A 27558-nucleotide genomic window follows, 5' to 3' on the forward strand; every position below is an offset into this window, starting at 1 on the left:
GTTACTCTAGGCAAAACACAAAAGCTACACACAGGACATTTCTGCCTCAGATAGGAAGAAGGTGACAGTAGGACAGGACCAGTTTCTCTCAACGGCTACTTCTTGGTTTTGTAGTTTTTATTATTCAATGCATCACAGACAGACTTGAAAAATGAAAAAGCCAGCTTCAAAATTATTTGCCATTAGGACAACCATTATTTCTTCCAAGTTATAAATAATTCACAAGCTACAGTTACTGTAACATGTGGTAACTCCAGCTTTTAAGTAACACGAAGCCTCTTTGTCTTACAAAGTGGTATTACTGTGTCCCCATTACATGTTGAATAACCAGAAGAAAAAAAAAATTAACATTGGTAAAAGCTTTTCAAACTTAAGATAAAGGCCTCAGTAGCAGAAAGACTACCTTCTTCTTACAATCTTACTTGGGTGTAGTACAGCTTTTAATAAATGATTAGAGGAAATACTAGTCCATCACATTAACTTCTACTTTATATCCAAAACTGAAGGGGACACTCCCCAGTCTCAGAAAGCCAGTCTGCATGATGGCAATAGTCCATGAGAATTTTCATCATCACTATGCTTCGGGGGGGAGAGTGACTATCAATCAGAAAACCACATCTCGGGTGTCCATCTATGTCATCCTTCTATGAAAAACACTCACATTAAGGCCGGTCATTTGGAACATTACCCAAAAAGGAACCACATACAACACCAGCTTAGTGATCAGTCAACTTTACAAACATTAACAGAAAACCTTCTTTTCACTTGGCTTTTGAGTTTTATAAGCTCAAAAGTCTGGACCAGGTTTTGTAGGGCTGAAACCAAACCAGAAGCAGTTCTATTTTTTTTCAGCCCGAGTTGAGTTAAGGAGTTAATTGATCTGGCATACGTGCAGGGTTGGAAATTTGTATTGTGGGGCTTTTAGCATGCACACTGCAGCTGAGAGATTTGGCTTACAACTTTGATGTACCAAAAAGAACTCTGTGGGACAAACTGGCTGAAAGTAATATCCATGAAATAAAAAAGCCGAGAAAGAAGGAAACATATCCTCCCTTCTCTAAATCACTCTTAGTCTGCCTAACAGGCACCTTATAAAAAGAAAAAAACTATAAGCATATGGTGGTAGCCTGCAGCAACTTCAAACTCTAAATGCAATTTCTAAACTATGTACTTTTTGGGCATAAAGATTCCCAGCTTTCGAACAGCATAGAAAATGATATGCTAAATACAACAATGAATAAAAATAATGTGAGCATCTCAAAGAGTGAGACACTGGACAGACTCTTGTCCAAGACTCATGGTTTCTGTCCACTTTATTAGCAGCAACCTCAAAAAATATTTGTACATTGCAATTCGCTTGACTCGCATGCTTTACATCTTCAAGTTCCTCTCTGTATTTCTTAAAAATGCAGGTCATTTCCAAACGTAGCCAGAAAATTATTATTAGCTGTTTAAATTGAGTTGTCAGGGCCCAGGGGCAACTGAATTCCTGCCACTGAGGAGCCTCAAAAGCTTACTGTCTCAGTCAGATTCCCCAAAACGCAGCGTGACTAGCACGATGCCTAGCACAAGACTAAAGTTTACCCGCTGCAGTAGCAAGATTTTTTTATCCAGAAGAAAATAAAGCACAATCGTCAAAAAGACCGTCCTTCCTCTAACATACCAATGTGGGAAAGGGCAGAGAAGACTGTCCTGTTCTCGTGGGCAGCGAAGGAAAAAAAACACCAAGTCAAAATGCCAGTACACAACATTGTCCAGAAACATTGGGGAACATGCATCTCTACCCACTCACATAAATCTGTTTTAAAAATAGGCACATGGCTGATTTCCATATGCATATAGCTGAAAGAGCCAATAATTTCCCCAAATTCATTCCCTTCGTTCTTTATTTAAAAGCATGCATTGCTTCAACACTAATCTGCAAGCAAAGCTAAAAAGGAATTGCTCGTAATATACAGTTATCCTAACTTGGCTCAGACAACACAGTATCAAAGTGCAAAACTAAGATTAGTAGATTATGTCAGAATGAGCTCCCATGGTTTATTTTTGAACTTTATAAATATCGTTAGCCAGTCATCATAGCATGCATGTGCCAAAACATGCTAATCTCCTGCAACGATCACGTCATCCAAAAGATGTCAGACCTGCAAGGCAAGCTCAAAGAACTGAAAGCAGAGCGCAGGGACGCGAATACCACAAGCCCTCCCGGAGGACGGCAGCAGGCCAGAGTTTCTCAACTTGATTCTTACTATCTGCATTTCTTCCAGCCTTTAGGAAGTAAAAGCAATATAGTAACAGCCACAGATCCAAAGCTGCCTTTTTGCAGACCAAATCAAGGGAAGAACCTGGCAGAAAAGACCACAGAGCACAAGTAGGATAGACCGAGCAGATTACACATTACAGTGTACAGAGAGACAGTTAGAAAGGGTTACGTCACGCCCTTTAAGTGATGCAATTATAAACTCTTCTGGGGGCATCATCACATTTTTGCTAAACAGATTTTATCAATGTCAAAATGTCTGAGTGCAGCTGTAGCAATCCTACAGGCACTAAACCGAACCTGACCAGGAACGACCCTTGCTCCACAGGCCTGACCTAGATGCAGAAAATGTACGGAGACCTTAGTATAGGTTTCTCATTTTGTTTTCAATGCATTTTTTTTAATCACACAACCCCATTTCTGTGCCTGATTAAAGCAGGTTTTGTTCCCCCAGATAAAAATATGGGATATGGTTTATGATGCGTCAGTCCGGGATGAGACATCTGCTGCAGAGATGCTGAAGCAGTTTTGGATGCCACTCTTCCGTACGCGAAGCGGTAGAACGATGATTTCCACCTGAGCGTTTTTGCCTTGCTTCCGTGCTCAGCCAAGCTGGTCACTCCGAACAGCTTTCTGCAGCAGCATAAATTAAGCCGATAAACTTTGCGCAGGAGCAGATGGGGTACACTCACACCATCTGTCTGCTTGCAGACCGGGGAGCCGTGATCTCTAGCGGAGAGCCTCGAGACACGGCGCTGAGCGTGGCGATGCTCTCGGACACCGCTCAGCCTTGCCGCCGATCGTGGCCACGCTTGCACGGCAAGTCAAAGAGCAGCATTTTACAGCTTCGGACCCTTCATCTGCACAAGGAAGCGACAGACAAAAAGAAAGCACACGTGGAGGGGAAGAGACCTAGCATATTTTCAAACAAGCCCTTGCTGCTATAATTAAAGGGTTTATTCCTTTCCCACAGCCTGCCACTGGAAATACCAGGCCTCTGCCGGATTACCGAAGGAACAACATCAGAACAGGATGTCATTACATGAGGGAAAGTGTGAAACCTGAGAGAGGTGAAATGGCAAATGGCTTTAAACCTTCTACCTACTGATTCCTTGAGAAAACGTTTTTTGTGACAGACTGGAATAAACTCACCCCTACAAATGAAAACCAAGAGTTCCCAAATAAAACCTGCCCGTTAAAAACCAAGAAGGATCACATCCAATATTCCCAGTAGTAATGAGCCAGCAAAACAAGCCATCAAAGATCTAAGAGAACACCAAATACATTTTGGCAAGCATATTATTTCCTGTATCTGAATTTCAGCGCCAAGCACTCCTCACATACTAGACCCGAATTTTACAAGCGATTTGCAGCTTTTAAGCTTCCTGGTGGCTTCCTACCACTTAAAAACGCTTTAAATAAAAAACGGTAGTAAATATAAAAAGTATATGTGTACCATACCTCATCATTTACTTGGACATTAAACTCCAAGTATGTCGTACCCTTTTCTCTGAAGTGGGAACAACAGGTTAAGGGGCTTTGTATTGAAGGTGTAGAGCTGGAGCACAAAAACTGTCAGCTGAAGTTTTGGCCTGTAGCACAGGGACATTTAGGGCCATCAGCATCAGGAAACATTTAAGGGCAGCTCAGGTTTGGAAACACCGAAATTTGCATTATTATACTTGAAAGTTAATGTCCCGTTAATCTTACACAGAGGCAGTCAAATCGATCAGCACTATTGTTTTCAGACTGTCTGCCCACTAAGGCAAACAATGCATCATTTACACTTGGTTTACATTTATAGCTGGGAAGAAAGACACGCAGAGGACTAGGGGAAAAAACCCAGAATGTTTTAAATGCAAATTTGGATTTCGCAGCAATGCATGTATTCCTCTGCAAATTCCACATCTGCTAAATCGCACAAAAGCTGGGTGCTTGTAATAAAAAATAATAAACGTGTCTCTGCTTTTCCTTTCCCTACTTTAAAATTACCTTTAAGCCTCCCTTTCGCTTGAGCGCTGCAAACTGGAAACTTTAGAAATGAAAGCAGCTGGTGTTTCCCTTTCCTCTCCAAGTTCAAGTTGATTGAATTCAGTCACTCTACAATAAAAATGGCCAAAAAACCCCCGGAACCAACGCCAAAAAAACCATTTCCCGCCTCCTCAAGAACTTTCAGTTATGTTCAAAGCAGGAAATATCAGTAAAGCATATAAACAAAATATAGATTTTAAACCTGGAGTCTCTTCAGCTTCAGACTATGAGATTTAAAAATTGACCTACTTTATGTAATACTCCCACAGCTGAGTCATCACAGTATCAACTGGTCTCTATCAGCTGCAGGGTATGATCATCACTCAAAAAAAAAAAAAGTATCCCTACTGAAATGCATCTTTTATTTTATTATTGTGTTAAAAATATACTGTTAATCTAACAGTCCAGGTCGAGATGGAGAGGGGGAAGACCTTGAAGAAAGTTTGAACCGCATAAAGCAGTCCCTGGTTAGCAGATGCTGTGCCTCGTAGCGAGAGCCTGTGAACTACGGGACAGAGTATTGGACGGGGCTACAGAAATACAGATTAGTTCCATCTCTGCCACCGTTACAGTACGTAGCTTCAGGCAAGTAATTTAGGCTTCTTTCTGTTTCATCAAACAATAAAATGGAGGGAATGCAACTGCCTTACAGAATCAGCTGATGTTTATACCACACTTTAGCATATGTATAACATTAGCTGTTATTTTACATCTACAGAAAAGGAAGGGGTAATATATTTTTAATACTGGCTTAGTAGGCCTCATAAGGTGAAAGCACTTAATGAACATGAGAAACTCTTCACAGGGGCCTTGATTCATTATAATTTGCTCTGGACTGCATCTTACACAGACTTCTGGCTCACAGTCCATCGGAGTAAGTAGGAAACCATTAGTATCCCAGAGCAAAGCATTTGTTGATAGCAAAAAAGTAAATATTCCTTAAAGAAAAAGGACTTTAATTCCTAGTTTCACGCCATCCTATAGCCACTTACAACAAAACATTCTAGTCTCAACAGACCAGCAAAAGGTTAAGAGGAGCCCAAACTCGGCTCTCAAGTGTGGTTAGCATCCTTACACCATCAGCTGAACTTATACATTAAAAAAAAAAAAAAAAAAAAAGAGTTGAGCATGCTGTGCTGCTGAAATTGTTACTGCAAGCCTGAAAAAGACCCAGCACAAGAAAGCTCCGGAAGGTTATTTGAAATAAGATGCAACATAGACTGAATACTACCTCTGCTGCCACCGGTGTATTGGCGTTATTTCTTGCAGGAAGTGGTCAAACTTAAACATGCTGTCAGTTGTGGGGGTGAGGGAGGGAAATGAGGAAACTCCTGCATAAAACAAAGCAGGGCAGGAGGATCGGGCTGAAGCCCCGGGGAACCCAGGGCCAGGCCCCTCCGCACAAACATCCCTTGCTCAGGAGGAGGTGGTGCTTGCGTGGTCACTGTCCCCCCAGAACTCCCTGAGCCCACCTGAAGCGTGCCCCCAAGTAGAGAGCATTGTTTCAAAGGCTGCAGCGCTCGCAGGAGCTCTCCTCGGACGTCTGCAGCACGCAAATCCTGGACAGGCCTTGCCAGCCCTCCTCTGAGGGGCTTACCAGGCCGTCCGTAGGTGAAGCGTGTCACCTCATGGCAGACTACAGCACTTTTACCTCTGCAAGGACAAGGAAACAAATCACTAGAGGTGACAGCAGTGACATTACTCCTTAATTATATTTTGCCATCTGCTACGGTGGCAGAACCGAGTAGGTATTTAAAGACAGTAATCCAGGTCTGATACTCCGAGACCTAAGCCAGCAAGAACAGAAGATTTGCTATTCGGCATCACAAAAACGGGCAGAAAAAACACACCTGTGAAATTATGCTTAAGACTTCAAAGCTTTTCATTTAAGAACTATTAATTCCAAGCGCATACTGAACGCAGTCTGGCTTCTCGGCTGATGCTTTACAAAGCTGTCAGTTTTCCGAGGCTTGAGCCAAGAGGCAATATTTGATATGTAAAGATGTTTGAGGAGGAGGAGGGTAAAGTGAGAAGAAAGATTTGTATGAGTCAGCCATAGTTCTTTTAAAAATTAAGCTATAGCGTTTTTAAAGCACAGAACAAAAAGACATACATACACGGATTTCCTCATTCCTGGATTATCAGTCGCAAAAGATAACGCTCTCAAAGTTTAAGAGAACTTTTAATTGCGACCCCTTACAAAGTGGGGAGCCGAGCCCTGCGACAGCGGCCTGCAAAGCGCAGGCTTTACGCCATTGTTCTCACCACCTTTTTGTTTTCAGAATTCATTTCGCAAATGCCGAAAAGCAGCAGCAGCAGCAGCCAGAGCAGGCTCGGCTCCCGGTACGGCAAACCGGCAGCGGTATGAGGAGGAGCGGAGCCCCCGAAGCAGCACTCGGTGCCTGTGCGGCGAAGGGGGGGGGGGGGTGTTACTCGGCCGGCCGCCTCGCTTCCCACGGTGGGGTCATCACCTCACGGGTCCGAGCACCGGGGTCCCCGCGGGGCCGGGCAGCAGGGCCCGAGGCTCGGCGGACTCATTGTTCCGGTAACGGGCCGAGGGAGGCCGGCCCCGCCGCCCCACAGGCCGCTGAGATGAGGCCTGGCTCCAGCCGCTGCCAGCTCGCACCGCCGCCCGCTCCCGGGTCACCTGCGGCGGGGGAAGCTGGGTGCCCGGACCGGGTGCCCGCCGCGGGGTGTCACCGGTGGGACCGAGTCTGACGACGGGGATGAGGTGGGGTGTGTGTTTAACGGCCCCCCCCCCACGCGGGACGAGCGGCCCCGACCCGGGAGCGGGCGGTCACACCTGCAGCCGCGCAGGCGGACAACAAAAGGCCCGGCTGGGCACCGGCAAGGAGGAGGAGGAGGAGGAGGAAGAGGCGGCGGCGGCGGCGGCCTGGCGTGCTCCGCCGGGCTGCCGCAGCGCCCGAAGGTCACGGGCAGGAGGAAACGTGCCACGCGTATCGCCGCGCCGCGTCCCCTCGGGGAGACGTGACCGGCCTTCCACGTTACGCGGGGCGCTGGTTCCCAACCTTCCCAACCCGAAACCAGCAGGGCCGGGCCAGGGCGGGCAGGGTGGGGCGGCCCCGCACCTGCTCACCTGGCCCCGGGGAGGCCGGGCCGGGCCGCCCCCTCCCCCGCAGCGCCGCTGCCCCCGGGGCCTCCCCCCGCCCCCGGCGTGACGTCAGAGTCGAGGCGGGCCGGCGGGGGCGAGGGGGGGAGCCGAGGCGACGAAGATTCCAAGGCGCGTAGGCCCTTCCCTTTGTGACGTCACGGGAGCAGGGCGAACCTGGCCGGGCGGCGGCGTGGCCGGCGGCCCGCGGGCTCCCGTCACAGCCCCGGCAACCTGTTGCTGCTGCTGCTGCCGCCGCCGTCCGCTGCCAGCGCGCCCCGCCGGCGCCCCACCACCCCCCGCCGAAAATGAAAACGGGGGAAAGCGGGGGGGCAGAGAAAAGGGAGGGGGGTGTTAAAAAAAAAAGAGGCGCCGCTGCGAAGTTGCGAGCGGGGAGCCCACGGCCCGCGGTCCGCCCCGCCGCGCTCGCCCCCGTCCCGCCTACCTTCCCCCCCCAGCTCCCCCGGGACGTGGGGCCGGCGGGAGCCGCGTTCCCCCCCCCCCCCCCCCCCCCCCAGCTCGGCAGTGCGGGGGCGGCGCCGCATTGTGTGTGTGTGTGTGTGTGTGTGTGTCCCCTCCGGGAACAGCGGTGTGGGGCGATCTCCGCCCCCCCCCCCCCGCACACACCCCCACTCCCCCTTTCCTCCCCCCCCCCCTTAATAATTAACACCGCGGTGGTTTCCTCCCTCCCCCCGCCCCGCTTTTGTCTGCCTGCCTGGGAAACGTGGACGCCTCGCGTGTTTCGCCAGACTTTCCACCCGCCGTTCCCGTTTCGATGCAATACTTTAAACTCGCCGGCCCCGGGCTCCCCGCTCCTCTGCAATGCGGATGTATTTTAATTCGGAAATTTCAGAGGGGGAAGGGGGGGGCCCAGCTCCAAAATAACGCGCAGCCCCCCCTTCCCCCTTCCTTCCCCCTCCCCGGGCTGCGTTTCAGCGGGGCGGGCAATCGATAGCGGCAGTCAGCTGGAGTCAACTGCAGTTTTTACCAAATCTATAGAATAGCGAGGGAAAGTGTCCCGAAGGTCACCCTCCCTGCCAAGAAACACACACCCCCCCCACACGCTGAGAAAAAAAAAAAATCGTCACAGTCGACAGGCGCGATATAAACTACAACTTTTAAAGCCTCCCATCAAACACACCCCAGAAGCGAGGGTTTATGTATCACCCCCGCCCCCCCCCCCAAAAAAAAAAAAAATGTAAACGTGCAGATAAAAATTATTCGCCCTACTGCATATTTGGCTAATCGCCTCGGTTTTTCCAAACGTAAAGAAAAACTCCCCTACGCCAATCAAAACGTAACTGGAGCACGAACAAAAATCCAACTATCCATCCACATTTATACGTTTAAAGGATTAGACAATTACCAGGGATTGGCGAAGCGGTGGCATAAAGAGAGGCAGAAACACAGCCCGGGCTGCGCTGGATTAGCCCAAATTTTCGAGCAATCATCACGAATTCTTTTAAAACCGAGCCGTTTCCCCCATGATTAAAGTCAAGCCCGAGCACGGCGTTGCCCGTGAAGGCGAGGATTCCCGGCCGGGCTCGGATCCCACCGCCAGGCAAGGAAGCGAAGGAGCACGTAGGGGAGAGATGGGATGTGGTGGTGCGAGAAACGAGCTCGCCATAACCAGACACTCGGTTTCAACTTAAAGGGCTTTCAACAACCACCGCCGCCGCTTCACCAGGCGGGGACATACACACGCACATCATTAAAAAAAAAAAAAAAAAAACCACCAAAAACCCAAACCCAAAAAAACCCAAACACCGCCACCACCACCCCTTCGCATGCAAAAGCGCAGTATTAATAAAACCGCTTGAAAAATGCAGTTTCGTGACATTACCGCGGCAGACCCCCGAGCTCCCCGCCTTTCATCTAAAACTAGATTATGATTGTGTCATTTGAGGTCAATACATTTATTCACTGGAGGAATCGCAAGGCAAATCTGGTTTTATAAGCGAACTGGATAGAAGGCTTCCCCGTTAAAAGGGGCCTCTGAAACTCCCCCACCACACCACAGAAAAATAAAATTCAGTATTACGTTTGGTTCGAAACCCTTACAGCTGCAGGATTAGCTATAAACTTGACATTCACTGCCATTTCCTAAAACTGGGAGTCAAATGATATGTGTTACGACCACTTACGTATTTCTTTTGAATTATATTCCTCTTGGGTCTTTCTTTGCTCATTCTGGTATCCAAATTCTGATTGCAAAAGGGGACAATTGCTTCATGAATTAAAGCCGCGACAATTTAAAAAAAAAAAATACCGAAAAAATCCTGGGGGGAGGGGGTTGTTTGTAGTGGTATCTTGTAATCCGACTTTCTTTCCTCACAATGTGATTCTCCTAGCAATAAATCCGAGAAATGGGGGACGGGGAAAAAAAAAAAAAAAAAAAAAGACGAATGCAGAGGAAACAAAAAAACAAAATTCACTTTAGTGAAACATTATAATGGAAAATTTTCCCCCTAAATGCAAAAAAAAAAAAAAAAGAAAAAAAAACAACGACGCCCTTGATATCCCCTTTTCTCTTTCTCAAGCCACCTAAGCGATCTGCAGGTCCTTAGTGTCAAGAGCTGTAGTTACATCTTGGAGAAGGAAAAGGGGCCGAAAGGAAGAAGATAAATAATCAAAGCGTTGGGAAGTCACGCTTGTGCCGCTGCGGCGGGGAAAAGCGGCGGAGACAACTCCAGCGGCGGCGGCGGCGGCGGCGGCGGCTCCGGCGGCTCCGGCTCCGGCGGCGGCGGCGGCGAGGGCTGCACGCACCGTGTGTGTGTCTCCGCTCCTCCAGCTCCCCCCTAACCAATGAGAACAGCTCTCCGGCAGCAACTTTAAATGGACCTGGCGCTTTTTTTTTTTTTTTTTTTTTTAATATATATGTCTGCGTGTGTGTGTGCGCGCGCGTGTGTGTGTATATATATATATATACACACACACGGGCAGACACGCACGCACGCACACACACACACACACATACATACATACACCTCTTAGGGTCCGGCTTGAACTCCCAACCTGTCCCGGAGCCGCAACGCACGCCCCCCCCCCTCCCCCCGCCCCCGCGCTGCAACAGGCATGCAACAGGCCTCGCTAAACACTTGATGCGGGTCAAGCGTCACACGCTTCCCTCCCCACCCCTCCTCCCACCTCTTTTTTTGAGGGGGCATTTTAGCGCGGCCACCCGATAGCCGAGCTCGCCGCTGCCCCTGCGCCACAACCCGAAGCGGGGAGTTTGGCGACGGTCCCTCACCGCGCAGCACGCTCGGTCGCCCTGCCCTGCCCCCCTCCCTCCCCTCCCCGCCCCGCAGCAGCCTCTCTCCTCCCGTCTGCCAAAGGGGCTCTCCCTTCCGCTCAGGCCCTGCGCCCGCCGCGCCTCCCCCGGGATCGGGCACGCACCGGGGCCCGCCGCCCTGGCGGCACCTGGCCTCGCCGGCGGGGCCCCCCGCAGGGCCCAAGAATCGTCCTCGCTCGCCGGAAAGTTGTAGTTCCCTCGCCACAAAATGGCGACAGCGGGGAACTACAGCTCCCGGCGTGCTGAGCGCGCCCGCCCGTGCCCGCCGCCGATTGGCTGCTACGTGAGGAACCCCCTTCGCGACGCTCGTCCTTTGCTCCCCCCACCCCCCGCCTCTCTCCGTTGGTTTCCCCCTTCTTCTTGTCGTGTGTATGTATGTCCCCTTCCGCCCCTACCACCGAGCGCCCCGGGTGGGGGGGTGCGGGGGGTGCGGTGCGGTGGCGCTGTGTGAGGGGCGGTTGGGCATTGCGGGCTGCCGGTGCGGAGGTGGACGCCGCCGCCGCCCGGGGGAGGGGATGGCAAGGCAGGGCGGAGGAGGAGGAGGAGGAAGTTTATTGGGAATCGCTGACAGGGAGTGGGGAGGCAGGCCGGCGCCGCGGGAGGCTGCCGGGGGAGCGCCGGGATTAATGTGTCTGGCTTGGCTTGGGAAAGCGGCGACACGAAACTGCGTGTCTGTGGGCCGCGCCGCTGAGGAGGCGGCCGGCGGCGGGCTCGGCCGCAGGGCCGCCCGCTCTGCCTGCCGGGCGGGCGGTGTCAGCTCAGGACACGCTGCCGGGCCGGGCTCTGCTAGGCTCGATCGGTGTCGCAAAGGTATCCTGAGGTCGCGCCTCTTCCCTCCCAAACGCCCCCGCCGCCGGGCTGGGTTCCCCCGCGGGACCCTGGACCCCGGCCGGCGGGGCCAAGGCCGGTGGTCCGGCGCGCCGGAGAATAACACTTCTTTTTTTTTGGGGGGTGGGGGGATGGGGGTGTGTGTGTATGGTTTTTAAATCCCCGGCTCTGCTGGAGTTAGGGCACGCCGCGGAGAGTCCAGCAGCTTCCCGGGAGCAGCAGGCGTCCTCCCCGAGAGGCTGGAGCGCCGCGGGGAGCCGCGTTCCGGGCTGGGCTCTCGCCCCCCGGGCTGTGGCAGTGCCGTCCTGCCCTACCCCCAGCGGGCTGTCCTGGTGAACTGGCTGGGCGCTCATGGGACTTGGAAACGTGATCTCAAAGTAAAACCCTGAAGTTCAAATACTCGTTTTGTTCCTTCCCCCACCCCACCCCCCAGTAAAAAAAAAAAGCAGGAAACTGGGTGCGAAGTGGAAGGTGCATCTTCAGAGAAAACACAACACTTCTTTAACGGTGGATTACATCTCCAGGGACAGGGAGGAAAGGGAGTAATTGATGATCTCCCTGGCTGAGGTATCACTGTACTCAGTGGCTGCGTGTGCCTTTCTGTACAACTCACCACAAACTATGAGGTGACATAACCTCTATGCTAATGCCTACATTCGTGTAACTCTGGCGGGACATTTTGCTGTCTTCCAGAGGCAGTTTCACATCCCTTCTGGAGAGTATTACGTCTGCTCCATAGGGGCAAAAACTTTTGTGTGCGGCTGTTGAGTGGCTGTGCTCAAAAGTCAGGAGAGCAAGAGACCCAGGATTCACCAGAACCTTGATCACTGGTTCCTAGTCTTTTGTCTTAACCTTGAGGCCATCCTTCCTCACTTAGGTAGGTAAGTGAGCATAGTGTTCTCCCCTTACCTTAGAAATAGGATCCAGATCATGTTTAAGACACTAAATGGAAAAAATCGAGTTACGTCATAATATCCTAGTTTTCCCTTCACTTCTTCAGGCCTACTACTGATTATTTTAGGTCTTTTTTTCCTAGTCTTGTTTAATAAAAAGCTGAAAAAATCTGATGCTTGGCCTCATCCAGAATTAAGCTTTTACAGTAATACTACTAGTGATCGTGTTAATCTTTTGAAGCCTTTTCTTTAGGCTTCTTGTAGGAAAATATATATTATTTCTAAGCGTAAGCCTGAGGAGAAGGAATTTTTGTTCCTTTAAATTAGAAATATGCGCATTTCATGTAGGACTTTAACTTTCTGCCCTCATTTTTACTAAGGTGTTTATATAGCTTGAAGGTCTAGCACATACTTGAAAGAAAACACATTGGTCTCAGGTTTTCTTTGGGTAATAATGATGAGTCTGTGACTCTCCAGGAGATATTTTTGAAAACCAGAAAAAACAAAGGCAGTCATTCATGTATTTCTAAGTCAACAATTGAGAAAAAAAAATTCTGGTAGCAAACCTACCTGGCTTTTCTCAAATAACATAAGGCAGCAAACCCAACTATTCCCCCACCCCACCCCACCCCCACTTTGGAGATTACTTCCCAAGTGTTCTTAAGTCTCTGTTGCTATGTTTGCTACTGGCTTTTGTGCCATGTGTTGAACAAGAGCTTACTGTCAGTGCAAACTAATGAATTTTCTTCTTGAGGCTGGGTGGCAGAAACCTTTTCCATAGATCCATGGCTCTATTTACATTTGTGTTCTGTTCTACAGAGCATCGTATTATGTACATCCTAAGTATCATGTAACTACGGTGGATCTTGCCTTTCAGTTTCAGCTCGTGTGCGTTTTGGAGACTGACCTTTTAAATACCAAAGCTAAACTGGTTTACAAAATTAATTAAATGCTGATACAATAGCAGTTAGTATAACAGGTTAACTGCTGCTGCTGTCAGTGTTTGCCATTACATTTGATCACATTTCTTTCCTCATTTGAGAGTGAGTTTCATCCTGGCCACTGGAACTATATAGCGCCTTGAAAGTGTTTGAGAAGCAGCTAATGTTAGCATGGTAGAGTTTCCTTGTTTGTATCTCATTCATTTCTTCCTTGTATGTAATCCTTTTACAAGGAACTGTACAGATTTATAAAGGAGCTCCAAAACTGGACTTCTGTGTTTTACAGTTAGTTTTTTATCACTGTCCAGAGTCAACCTTCCCAACAACTCGCAAAGGCCAGATCAGGCTCAGTGGTCTGATGTATGATACTATTGTTGAAAAAGCTTTGGTGGGTTGGTGTTTGGTTTTTTGGTTTGGTTTTTTTTTTTGAGGGGGTAATGATATTGTAGATTATTTCTTTGCATGAGAATAACACATTGTATGCATTGTGCCTTTGGACTCGTGTATACTAATCATCCTAGGTGCAGTTATCTCTGAGCAAGAGGTGAAATATGGTCACTTTCTAGCACATAAGATAATCTTCTAGTACACGATGCCAATGAAAAGTGAGAGGAAGCTTCATTAAGAAGGAACTTTGGTCATACCTCTCCAGCTACTAGAGCTTTCATAATACTTGCCTACTTCACATCTCAACGCAGATAAAATCTCTTTGAGGTTATAGGAAAAGAGCATTCATCATAGATGACTTATGTATGACTGCACTTCTGTTTTCTAACCAGGAACTACTGCTTTTGGCACTCTAAAACTTGGAAGGCAGATGCATGTGTGAAATGGTTTGTGATGTCCTCAGAGTTCTGGGGCAAGATCTTCAGTAAGCTCATGGGGAAGGTCCTGGTATGGTTGCTGGTGAAAACAAATAAATAAAAAAGAATATTTAGTTCATAAGGAAAGTTAGGATCTACAGTAAACCAAAGCACAACCATTTCCTTTTTTTGTTGTCGTCCTTGTTTCTTCTCTTTGGCCAAACAGATAAAACAATAGGCACAAGCAGTACTGGGAAGGCAGAAAGAACATGGGGTGAATTTGTGAGCCATAATTCACCAGTCAGCAAACAAAGGGCATGATGCCAGACAAGTTCAGCCATAAAGGAGCCTTGTCTTGGGGGCAGGCCGTGATTGTTTGTGGACAGATGGCTGCTTACCAGTTCATAAAAATGAATTCTGGATGCCTTTTCCTCAACTGTGGCGTTTTTACCTGAATTAAGCCTGTCTCAGAAAAGACAAGATTAAGTTGTCTGGTGTTGAACAGGTTTTCTGCATCTGAAAGGGATACAACTTTAAATTCTGACGTCTGATCTCTTGTGTGGATAAAAGCAAAACTTTTTTGTGCACTGAGAAGGGTGAGGGTGGGAGAGGGTTGGTAGCTTTGCGCTGCGGGATACAGAACTTGCTTCTAGCTCTACAATCAGGCTAGTGATCTTAGGAGATACAGTAAGGCATGGGGAATTTGCATTTTTAGAGGTTTTATTGGCTTCCTAGATGCTTGATGTAGTAGGTAAAGAGATTCTAAAAGTAGACCCTTGGGTTTGTAAAATCCACACATTCCTACTCGGTAGGCTTTTGTGCCACAAATTACAACACCATTTATCACAGAATCACAGGTTGGAAGGGACCTCAAGGATCATCTAGTCCAACCTTACTAGGAAGAGCACAGTCTAGACAATATCTAGACCAGCATCCTGTCCAGCCAACTCTTGAAATTGTCCAATGTGACCGAGTCAACTACTTCGCTGGGGAGATTATTCCAATGGTTGACTGTCCTCACTGTGAAAAATTTCCCTCTCATGTCCAATCGGATTCTCCCCAAGAGCAACTTGTGTCCATTCCCCCTTGTCCTCTCCATGTGACTCCGTGTAAAAAGGGAGCCTCCATCTTCTTTGTAACTACCCCTTATGTACTGGTACATGGTGATGAGATCCCTTCTAAGTCACCTTTTCTCAAGGCTGAACAAACCCAGTTCTTCCAGCCTGTCCTCGTGTGGCAGGCTTCCCAGTCCTTTGATCATCTTGGTGGCCCTTCTCTGGATCCCTTCCAGCCTGTCCACATCTTTTTTGTATAGTGGGGACCAGAACTGTACACAGTACTCCAGGTGTGGCCTGACAAGCACTGAGTAGAGTGGGATAATGACTGCTTTCTCTCTGCTGGCGATGCCCTTTCTGATGGAACCCAGCATCCTGTTGGCCTTTTTGGCCGCAGCAGCACACTGTTTGCTCATGTTGAGCTTTCTGTCCACCAGGACCCCCAGGTCCCTTTCTACAGAGCTGCTCTCCAGCCAGGTGGATCCCAGTCTGTGCTGCGCTCCTGGATTACGTTTTCCCAGGTGCAAGACCTTACACTTGTCCTTGTTGAAATTCATAAGGTTCTTGTTGGCCCACTCTTCCAGCCTATCCAGATCTTCCTGCAGAGCAGCTCTCCCTTCTGGAGTGTCTGCTTCCCCACTCAATGTGGTATCTTATGCAAACTTCATCAGGCTACACTTGATCCTGTTATCCAGATCACTTATAAAGATGTTGAATAATATTGGGCCCAATATCGATCCCTGGGGAACCCCATTTGTGACAGGTTGACAGTTTGAAAAAGAGCTATTTACCACCACCCTTTGGGTGTGGCCCGTCAGCCAGTTCCCCACCCACTGCACAGACCACTTCTCTAGGCCATAACGCATTAATTTCTCCAGGCAGAGGCTATGAGGGACCGTACCAAAGGCCTTGGAGAATTCCAGGTAGACAATGTCCAGTGCCTGCCCCGTGTCAACCAGGCAAGTCACTTTGTTGTAGAAGGCCACCAGGTTTGTCAAGCACGATCTGCCCTTAGTGAAGCCGTGTTGGCTTTTCCCAATCATGTGCTTCAATTGACTTGAGATGGCCCCCAGGAGGATTCGTTCCATAACTTTCCCAGGGATTGAAGTAAGGCTGATGGGCCTATAGTTACCCGGATCCTCCCTCGAGCCTTTCTTGTAGATAGGGGTAACATTTGCCTTCCTCCAGTCCTCTGGGACATCCCCCGTTCTCTACGACATCTTGAAGATTATGGAGAGTAGCCTCACAATGACATCAGCCAGCTCTCTCAACAACCTCAGGTGGATGGCATCAGGGCCCATTGGTTTGTAGGGATCAAGCTCCTGTAATAATTCATGTACTAACTCTTCCTTCACTGATGCTGGGTCTGTGTTTGGATCAACTGGGAATTTCATTCCCAAAGACTGGGACCCAACAGTGTTGGTAAAGACAGAGGTGAAGAAAGTGTTGAGGACTTCTGCCTTTTCAGCATCGTTGGTGACTGACTCTCCTAGTCTGTTTAACAGTGGGCCTGTGTTTGTGGTTGACGTACCTGAAGAAACCTTTCTTGTTATTTTTGACATCTACAGCCAGTTTCAATTTGAGCTGGGCTTTTGCTTTTCTAACTGCATCTCTGCATGCTCTGGCAATGCCCCTGTAGCTCTCAATGGATAATCCTCCATTTCTCCGTCTCTGGTATGCTTCTCGTTTGGATTTGAGTAGACCCAGGAGGTCATGGTTGAGCCAAGGGGGCTTCTTGCTCCGCATACTTCCCTTTCCTCTGTAGGGGATAAACTGGTTTTGTGCTTCCAAGAGAGAGCTGTTGAAGAACTTCCAGCACTCACTAGCTCCTTTATCTTCCATGGAAGCATCCCATGGGAACCCTTCCCAGCTGAGCCCTGAGTGAACTGAAGTTTGCTCTTCTAAAATCCAGAACCCTTGCCTTATTACTGACCCTCAGCAGGATCCCAAACTCCACAATATTATGATCAATGCAGCCAAGGCTATCACTTAGCGAGATATTACAAAGCAGGTTTTCTTGTTTTGTGAATAGCAAGTCCAGCAGTGCCTCATTCCTGGTTGGCACATCTAACATTTGTACGAGGAAGCAGTCCTCTACGCATTCCAGAAACTTGGTGGATGACATGCGAGCTGCCGTATTGTTCTTCCAGCAGATGTCTGGGTAGTTGAAGTCACCCATAAGAACCAGGTTCTGTTGGCCAGGAGCTTGCTTTAGTGCCCCAAGCGTCACTTCATCGGCATTGTCATCGTGGTTAGGAGGTTGGTAGCAGATGCCCACTGTGAGGTCCTGCTTGGAGATGACCCCTTTGACTTTAACCCAGAGGCATTTGATAGAGCAATCTCAATCACCATAGGTGACTTTGATACATTCGAGGTTTTTCTTAATGTAGAATGTTCCTTTATGTACAGTGCCCATCGTTTCATGTTTGAGAAGATGGAACTTTACAACAGGCAGCTGACTCTTCCTTTGTAGCAGGTAAGAAGGATGTGGAGACCATCAGAGAGGGGTCTCTGCCTGTAGATACCTTGCCACTGACTTGATGTCTAGACCCAACATTCCAGTTTCCGCATCTGATAATTTGAGTTCCCCTCCTCTTTCTGTCATGTTTTACATCTTATCTTTCCTGTCTTCATATTCTTCCTTATTGTCTTGCAATAAGCAAATGTCCCATAGAATGTTACTGTAATATTGGAGTAGAATATTAAAGACAGAGTTAAAATACATATCTTAGAGAAAAATGGCTACTGCTGTGAATGAATCCCTTACAGAAGAGGGAAGTAGGACTTCCTTTTATTTGTTCCCTTGGGGAAATAGAGATATGAGTAGCCAGTTGCTGGCGGTCAGTTTGGCCATTTCCCCACAACCTTTTTTAATTGTTAAATATATGCATATGTGTACACGTTTGTTAAATATATACATAACATTCCAACATAATGACCATGCAACATAGTAAGCTGGTGTACACGCAAGGTGGTGCCTCTGCATCTGGGCCTGAGGGTTCCCCAACAGGCAGCTTCCATCATGCAGTTAAGCTGTACACGTGTAGTGGATTCTGTATCACATGCACAAAGAGGTTGGATTCATGCAACGCAGATTTATGCATGTGAGTTAAAGTCCTCTGGGCAGTTGAGACATGGTGCCTAGCATCTCTGGGATCCTTGAGGCAGCCTTACGTACATGTGCAGACAGACACTACACAGATGGTTGGAGTGAAAGGATATTAAAGTGGCTAAGTTAAGCACTCAAAAATTACAAAATGCCAGAATTAGGAAATGCTCATGCAATCTTAATTCCATCCATACATCTATATATTGCTTTGTAATAATCTTAAAATAGATTGCATACCTTCCCCGCCCCCCCTCCATAGGATGATTGGTTTTTATTCAGAGTATTAAACGAGTCTGCTCTGGGAATGAGTTAGAGTGCATGCTGAAGGAGAGTGTTGTCTGTTGAACTCTTAGCCTCCTGTGTTCCTATGAATGGAAGAAGGGAAGACATAATCTCATTGTTAAGGCAGCTGAATGTTGCTTTGGAGAAGTTGGTTCTCTGCCAGGGAGTGTGGTGCTGGATAAGCCATTTACATCAATCTTTTAATAGTGGCCAGGTCCGCACTACTAATTTGTACGTAAATAGCTACAGTTGTCAGGTGGGTGATGAGTTGTGACTTGTGACCATCATAGCTCTTTGATCCAAATCTCCTAGTGTGCAGGATGCTTTGTTCCCCCACTTGAAAATGTAGAGAGGAGATGGGGAAATAGATATGGCTGTGGTTGCTAAGTGTTCCTGTTGTAGCTCTTGCATTGTGTTCCTCCTTTTATGGGTTCTCGTAGGACTGCAGATGTGCATCTGCACCAAAGGCTTCTGGAAGCTGTATCCTCTGAACACTCAAAGAATATGCAGTGCTTAGTACTAGCAGGAATTGGCTTTTACAGACTTTGAGACTCTTTAGATCTTAATTTCTGACTGCCTCAGTTTACAATCTGTAAAATGGGGCTAATATTCCTTCAGCTCACAGAACTGATGAAAGCATAGTGCTTGTGGACAGTCATTGATGTTCTTGGTGCAAGCACTGTAGAAAAAGCAGTATCTTTTCATTTGGCTCTTTGTCTGCCTTTTCTCTGCTGAATTTAGTACTATGTCAGCTTTTCTTTTCTTTGCATTTTTTTTCACTGCTTTTTACAGCTGGCAATGTAAGGGTGCTTGTCCTTGCCCCATTGTTCAGTATTTACTGCAGTTTGCTTAGTCACCCTGCATCTGTTGAGAAATAGGACTGTGGGACAGGAACCCTTGAGGCACACCAGCTTGAATAAGATCCTCAAAAGCACACGGGCTTGAAGAAAAATGATCAAATTGATATGAACTTCTGTTTTTTGTTTCAGTGCAAGTTGCTGTGCAAACTGTTACTTTGCATAAATGTGAACTATTTTAGTTGAGTTAGTATTTTTAACCGGTTCGTTAAAGTAAGATGCTTTTACACTGAAACGAGCTCTGAGTGGAAGAAAGGGAGCCAGGAGTGTCTTAGTGGGTGGAAGAGGGGGTTGAGAGAAATACTCCATCTCGCCTTTCTTCCTCCTCTTCTTCCTTCTCTGTGCCCATTTCAAGGTTTGTCTTTCTTCCTCCCTTCCTTCAGGCCAGACTTAGGAAGAGCATAATGCTTACTTTGAGCCACAGGGAAGATCAGACTCCTGGGACCAGCACAGTGTAGGTTGTGATCAGAGGACGATGTTAGCTAGATGGGCAAGGGGAGGATCTCTTCATGGCCGCCTCTGCCCATCCCTTTATGCAATGGTAGGCCTGCCCAAACTGTGATAAGCTGCAGCGTGTGCATAAGTGGCCGGGACATGGCACCTAAAGGAGCCCAGCACGGTCAAAAGAGGCATGGGGCAGTGCTGGAGCAGAGGAGGAAAAGATGATTGCCTTGCCAGCTTTTCATTGTTGGCGAGTGGCATGGGAAATGGGGGGCAGAATGGAGAGGGGAAGGTGGAGGGTGGGGCTAGAGTGAGTGCAGAGAGTCAGGTGGGTTGTGAGAAGGGCGGAGGACTAGGGAAAGGGGCAGGGAATAGGTAGCTGGAAAGGGGCAAGGGGTAGCTTTGCTGTAGAAGTTGAGTCTGGTGATTTTGGGGGAGGAAGGGAAGAAGCAGCACGGGGTTTTGTGCCCAAGGGTAGACCAGAAGCTCTAGAGACTCCCAGTTCAGCCAGTGCCACCCCACAGACCTGTCATTTGCATGTCTGCCTTTCCTGTCTGCACATCAGCTGTCTGGGCATAGCCTCTCTTCCAGGGCCACTTGCCTTAGCAGCAGGCAACATCAAGGCCTTTCTAGGAAAGAAATAAGATTGTCTTATTTGAGGTGGCTTAATTTGCAAAGAGAGAGAGAGTACCTATGGATCTCAGATGAGATGTAGCATGCTGGAGCCCATCTTTATAGGCAGTAATGATGCTCCTCTCAAGCATAGGACACACACAGTTTCCCTGTTGGAAAAAAAAAAACAAACTCAGTTGCCCAGAGCTGGTTCCAGCTGATGAGTAGTATGGAAAAGTGGTGAATCAGACCTTGAGCTCAGCTCCAGCGCTGGCAGGGTCAGCGCTGTTGGCGTCCAAATTACTAGCCAAAGTTTAGCCATCATTTTGCCTTGTAACTGGCCATAAATTTCACACATTTGAAACATCATTTGTATTACAGCCAAGCAGAATTAATTTTGAGCACAGTGGAGGCTGTGTTTTTAATAAAAGGCCGTGTTTATAAATAATCAAGTAACACACACATAGTGGGAGCTCCTACTGAAAGGACAGAAACAGCAAATTAGTGTTGTAGTCATAAGGAAGATTGTCAGACAATTCAGTGTTTAATAACAGCATAGAAAAGGCCTGATCCTGTAGGGTGCTGGATCTCTCAGTTCCTTTTGATTTTTGAGGCACCCCAGCACCACACAGAGTCAAGACCCTGAAATCGTTAAGCAAAGAGCGGAGTGTAAGATATAAAGTACCAGCTTGCTCTTAGTAATAGCTTTTGTTGCCCAAAGACTTGGGTATGTTTATTTCTTGCTTGTGATAGCCAGTTATAGTAACTCCAGTAGTGATCTCTGTTGTTTTTAATGAATTTATAATACTTGCTAGCTTTGGATGCACAGTTTCAAAGTCGTCTTCTGATGAGGGCCAGAATTTGTGCTCTGTTTGGTTCATGCTATGTCTTCTATCACTGCCGTGCCTATATAAACACAGTTGATGATATGTAGTAGCTTGGTGTGAGAGGCTAAGATAAAACCCCAGCTGTTTCTGAAGATATCGCCTGCTGCTATCAAGAGGTTCAGGTTAGCAATTCTAAGTGTTACAAGGACTTGTAGGACCTATGTTTTTGAACTGCTTTCCTGAAGAGAGGGTGGAAATGTACATGCCTGGCTATTTTAGGAATCGTTGTTTCCTGAGTGTGCTTATACTTTATGAAATGTGAGCTCAGGGAGTATCGATAATAAAGCTGAATTACCATCCTTGAGCATTTGTAGATTAAGGATATTGGGCATGAGTAAGTCGTGGCAAAAGATGAATTAAGTTTAAAATATCAGCAACAACAACAATAACAGAGAAAGGATGGTCCAACCAAGTGTCAGTCCTGTCATCATAATTCTTCAAGGATTCAGGTGCAGCTTAAGATTTGCCTTCTTCACTGAGACGGACACAACACACCAAGAAGGCAGTGAGCTTGCTCAAGTCACCAGCCAGCCAGCTTCCACGGTGCCTCCTGCTGACCAGTCCACGAAGAAATAGCTATCTGCCAGACAAGCTGTTTGTTTTATTTCAAAGCCCCAGTGGGCCCAGCCCTTCCTGCCCAGCAGCTGCAGCAGGCTCCATTCCTGCTCGGTGCCTGGCCTGGGAAGAGACTGCTTGCTGGCCCTTGAGAGTGGTTGTCCATAATTGGCTTGCTGGGAATGCTGTGTGAGAGATTCTGGCTTTTTTTAAATTGTTTGGTTTATTAAAGTTTGTTTATTAAAGTGAATATCTGGTCACAATGGAAACATGTTTTTTGAAGCCTGTGTATTGCCAAGAGAGCAGGGTAGAGTGCTAATCAGGTTATTGCTTCCTCAGGATCAGAAGTACGCATGCAGCTCTGCAGGCCCCGTGAGCAGCATCTTGGCGTCTCCTCTCTTCCCTCTTCCAGCTGAGCTCTGCTGGATCTGCTATAGTGATGGCTCCCTTCGTCCCTACAGGCGGGACAGTGAGGTGGGAGTCCCTCAGTGGTGTTTCCGAAAAACAAAGGTTAGATCTGAATTGCAGATTGCAAGGGGACAAAAGCTAGCTTTGAACAAGCCAGTTTGAGTACCTCTAGCAGTCTACCTGATGAAGTAGAGGGGTCTGGATGTGCTCATTTATCCCACTGAAAAGTGTGATTGTTTGCCCTTAGATTACTTCTCTATGATGGTAAATTAGTGCAGAAAGCCAAGTCTGCTTCTAGTACCCAAGGCAGTTTAGCCAGCTTTGCAGCATACCTGTACCCTGTCAGTCGTGTTCATTAATTAAAAAGTTTTCAAACTGCCAGTGTTTCCTGTAAATTAAAAATATGCTTGTCATATTGAGTTTCTATACCATTCTCCCATCAGCTGACAGGAGAACATGACACGTGCAGCTGTTACGAAAAGGGTGGGCAACAGCCCTAGTAGCCCTTTCTAGTAAGTGTGTGCCTGGTAATTTATGTAATCATAACATAAACCATAATATGTCATCTTGCCTATCCGGGCCATGAGGTGGCTCATCTTGTGAACCAGGGAAGATGAATTTTAAAACCAAGATAATCTTGTTTAGAACTTATGGCTTTTGGAACTGGATCATCTCATCACTATATAATTATATGTCTGTATGTTGTAGTTTCTCTGCATGAAGCATAACACAAATAATCTCAGGCTTTCTTAGCAAACAGTTTGGGACGAGGGAATTGTGTGGATGAGGAAATGGCGTGGGAACACCCTTACCAAGTGAGTCAAAGACTGGAATTCCCGCTATAACCAGTAAAACTGTCTGGCAAGTTACGTGCTCAGGGCTGCAGTGGTTTGGGTTTATTGAAACACTTCTCAGTGAGACTGGTGTTATTCAGTCTGATGGCTAGGACTGGCTTTGGGCAGCTGAGGGAAACAAACGTTCCTAGGGAGAAGCATGAACTGAAGGCGTGAGGTTAAAACGAAATATCCTTTGCTGGCCTGGGTAGAGAATAGCAGAGTGGTGATTTTTAAATCCTGCCTATGAGATCAGTGTTATAAACCTGGAGCAATGTGTAGTTAGGCCTATTTCTACAGGGACGAGCGTGTGTAGGTGCCAGTGTCCTTGTAGCCATAGCAGGGATTTCTGTTTGGTTCGTAACTTGGATCAGTCTTGAAACGGACACCCTTTGAGCTGTTCTTTCTTCAACAGCTATCTGTATTCCATCCTTGCTAGAGACCCAGACTTGGCACCTCGCTGTGATCCAGTAACCCAGCTGGACGAACTGAGATTTCTGAGGGGAGGATTATGGATGGGCTTCTCTATTTAGGAGGATTCATCAATGTCCCATTGCTCATTGTCCCATATGCTGCGGGTTGCTATGCTGCAGAAATGTTCTTGCAGGGCTCTTCCACTGACAATCCTCAGACTGCAAGGGGGGGCCCCAGCCAACTGCGGGGCCCACCAGCAGCTAGGGACTTTGCGGTGCTCAGGTGTTTTCCCCTCAGCTGTTTATGTTGCCAGTGGGGAGAGAATCCCTCACTCCCTCTGTGGCAGAGGTGTTTTGGGACAGCCGGGATGCAATAAACAGGATGGACTGCAATGCAATTCCACAATTCCGTGTTGGGTGATTGTCACCACATCAACTGACCCAGAATGGCCAGCAGCTGAGGATTACTGTCTTGTCACCACCTGCCCTTTGCCACCCATGCGTTTCTGGCTTGCCTTCTCCTATCTTGCTTCCAGCCTGCCCACTTAAAAAAATAAAAATAAGCTAGCTGAAGAGACCTGCGCTACCGGTTATTTGATGCAGATTTTACTAAAATGCACTGACACATACATATAGTTCTGGCTGGTGGTAGCTGTGCATAAATAAATATAACTACCTGTGGCTGTGATGTGGTATCAAGCTACTGTAGATGCAAAGCATGCTTTTTAATAACTGTGTATGGTGAAATGGTTACAAATGCATGACTATGCAGTGTAGACAGGGTCTGATGTATCACCCATTTGTACATTTGTAATTAACTGTAAGAACAAGATTGTTCTTTGCATGTGTTCTTTCTTTGCTGCCAAGCACGACAGAGAGCTATAACGATCTTATACCTTAAGCTTATAATAAAATATTATTGGTAACCTAGCAAAGAAATTTCTTAATTAAGTTTGCTACACAAAATCCCATAATGCTTTCCAAGATTTTTTTTTTGCAGGACTCTTTAATGACTTTTACCTCTGAATATAATCAAAAACAAAATTTCTGATGTTTAAGAAAGATTTCTGCATATTTTTTCCATCTGGATATAATGGAGCATAATTTAAAACTATGGGCAGAGGAGGGGGTAAATGATGCATGTAATGATTGTTTTAACATTTACAAGAAAATAATTTATTTAAATTGGATTAAGCCTTAATATTATCACACTTTTCTACCTGATTTAACATGGGGGGGAGGGTGGGGGAAGGGGGAGAAGGCAATTGGTTTCATGGTAAAGTGTGTTAAGTATTTCTTTTCTTTTTGATCATCCAGGCATCCTGCCCCACAGCCATGTAAACTTTCCTACGTACAAATGTTCATTGCCCTCTTTTACATCCCTCTGCTGACTGTGAAGAGGTCATGCTAAATCAAACTGATGGAGAAATTGGACATCGTTTTTACCCAGGATGCCCAAATTAATTCTACCAAAACAAGAGGTGGGAGAACAACAAAGAATCATTTCCTTTTTTTATATTACGGCTTTTAAGTACTCCGTTCATCACATTGGTATCTTTGGTATACATATTCAGAGTGAGCCAAAGAGATAAGTACCTGCTTAGGACATGAGACCTCAGGGGCTGGTGGCTTTTTTCCGTCCCCAGCAGTTTTCCTACCAGCCTAATTATTTCTGCTGAGAATGGGTCTCTGAGTCCAAGTCCAAACTTTATCATCTTCATCTAATTCTTTTCCTCGCTCCAGGAGAGGAATCAAGTGGGATAAATTCTGTATCCATATGCTCCTCCAGCTTTGAGTCTACCGATTGAAGTGTTTTGTTTATAATAGATGCCATTTTGATGAGAAAAAAACCCCTTCTACAGCCAAAGGAGCTCCATTAGTGGCAGAACCAGCAAAGCCTGGTTTTCCATAGGTCGGTGTCTCATGGTTTTATAGAGAATTACAATTGTCTCTTTTTTCCTACAGTGGGGTCATTTGTTAGGTCTCTCTCCCATGTGGATTCTTTAATGCTTCATAAGGTTTAAATTGATGTTACAGCTTTTTTTTGCTTTTTTTTTTTTCCAGTTAGGACACTTTTAGAATCTCTTTCTTCTCCCAGCTATTTATTTTTCACAAAGAATGTGGGAATTTGAGACCTCTGTGTCTCTACTGCATTTTGTTGAAATAGAAAAAAATTAACTGGAAGCTCACTGTGTGACTACACAAACTTCAGTGTTGTAGCAGACCAAGCAAAAATGGTAGTATCTTGCTAAGTAGGTTGCCTGGTTTGGGTCTGTATTTAAGTTCATACCTTCTGGGAGAAGTAAGTTTGGGTAACTAGTTAGTCCTGTTCATCCAGTAGAGCTACTGTCATCAATTGAAGATGTTCTGGCCTTATGAAGCATCAGAGAATGATTATGTAAATTCCTATTAAAATGACAAATTTTCTTCCAGTCCCATTTCCATTAGAGTCAATTGTAAGTTGCTCGTCGCCTTCAAGAGGAGCTAGATTTATTTTTACAACTGTAATCAGTACTCAGAGGTTCTGGCAGGCTTATTGTCACCAACATACTGTTAATCACTGCTATGTAAACCAGAAAAGATTTTTTCCCAGTTCCAATTTCAGTTCACAAAGCTGAGGGGATGGGGTGGGTGAAATCTCATATTTGTAAATTGAGCTATTTACCTCTGTGTATTATGGTGATATAATACACATGGAATTCCATTATACCTTTTCTCTGTAATAGATGCACTTTTAAAACTTAAAAGTAGACTTCAGATTAATGGAAGGTTAAGTTTTAAAGACATTCCTAGTGTGCATAAGCTTCTGTTTACTTGGGAAGTATAATATCGGTAGACTACTTCTCACTTTAAAGTTTATGAATTTCTTTCTTCTCCTCTTTAATTCTTTGAGGTGTCAGTACTGAGGAAGATGAATCATTTATTAGTGGGAGGCCTGACACATGATGAAATCACTATCTGACACTTCAGTGACTTCCAATGTTGTTCTATGAACAACTCAGCAAAGCACAGATGATGTGATGTTGCAGTTCCGTGGGTAGCGCTTTCTTTTTTTTTTTTTTTTTGCAAATGGATTAAATGCTTTATCATCATAGTGTGCGAGAACTTCCCCATTTGGTATGAATAGCCTTTGCCTATTATTAAGAGTGATTCAGAAGTTCTGATGTAGGGAAAAAATAGAACACATCTGCAACTGGCAGAGATGATCTTTGTATTTCTCCTGAGAATCAGTGAAAAAGCAGAACTCAATCCGCTTTTGTTTGTTGGGGGACAGATAACATTCTTGGCTTGACTGTTAATACAGTTTGGAACATTCCCCTTATGACAGAGCATGCAAATCTCCATTATGTTACAAATGAAATGCACCTACGGGGCAATTCTGTGCTGGCCACTGGATTAACCCCTGAACAGGGCAGTGGTCTCAGCCCAAAGACATTGAGGGTATAAATTGACATCTGATAGTAAAGCAATTGGCAATAAACAAGTGGCTGTTTGACAATAACCTGAACAGTTTTCCTTATTAAAAAAAGGTAATTTTAGTTCTGGTGTCTTCACTCTGCTCGCAGTTCTGCAAGCATATAGGTTAGACTTTTTGCTCTACTGAACTCTACCCCTGACTACATCTTTCTCTCTTCCTCCTCCTTCCCTTCCCAGTAGAAATGTTTTTTTATTTGCTCCCCTTCCCTCTGCAGCAAATGTTGCAGTAGTTTCAGACTACTAAGATATTTTCCTGCCTCACACAGATTGAAATCTGAGCAATGTTACTCCTGCTCCTTTCCCAAGCCGCATCACTCTACCATTCAGATTTGCTGCTGTAAGTGAAATGTCACAGGCTGGGCACTTGTAGGTATAGACTTGCCTCCCAGTACCAAGTCTGGTGTCTAAAAGGTGGCTTCTGGGTTTTCTTCTAACTTAACTGGTTTCTCCCTTTGTTTCCTCAGAAGTTCAA

The 27558-nt window shown here is 46.5% G+C and overlaps 1 protein-coding gene and 1 long non-coding RNA gene across 5 annotated transcripts in view; one reads left to right on the plus strand and one right to left on the minus strand.

Annotated features, from left to right (window-relative positions):
* Positions 1-10896, minus strand: part of JARID2 (jumonji and AT-rich interaction domain containing 2) — a 226087-nt gene extending 215191 nt beyond the window's left edge. Inside the window, exons 1-2 of one of the 3 annotated variants that reach the window (XM_064443643.1) lie at positions 10797-10896; positions 9545-10198 (exon numbers count right to left, since the gene is read on the minus strand). In XM_064443643.1, coding sequence (XP_064299713.1) covers positions 9545-9589 — 45 coding nt within the window. In that variant the 5' untranslated portion in view covers positions 9590-10198; positions 10797-10896. Of the gene's footprint in view, positions 1-8115; positions 8228-9544; positions 10199-10796 lie in introns of those variants that run through there. The other 2 variants (XM_064443644.1, XM_064443645.1) reach the window with 2 other exon arrangements.
* A 75-nt stretch (positions 10897-10971) lies between these two features.
* LOC135312002 (uncharacterized) overlaps positions 10972-27558 on the plus strand; it is a 50375-nt gene continuing 33788 nt past the window's right edge. For both annotated transcript variants that reach the window (XR_010371621.1, XR_010371622.1), the window contains exons 1-2: positions 10972-11061; positions 24927-25090. This is a non-coding gene — a long non-coding RNA (uncharacterized LOC135312002). The remainder of the gene's footprint in view (positions 11062-24926; positions 25091-27558) is intronic.

Source organism: Phalacrocorax carbo, chromosome 2 (genome assembly GCF_963921805.1).
Source record: "Phalacrocorax carbo chromosome 2, bPhaCar2.1, whole genome shotgun sequence".
In the NCBI taxonomy this organism is placed as follows: domain Eukaryota; kingdom Metazoa; phylum Chordata; class Aves; order Suliformes; family Phalacrocoracidae; genus Phalacrocorax; species Phalacrocorax carbo.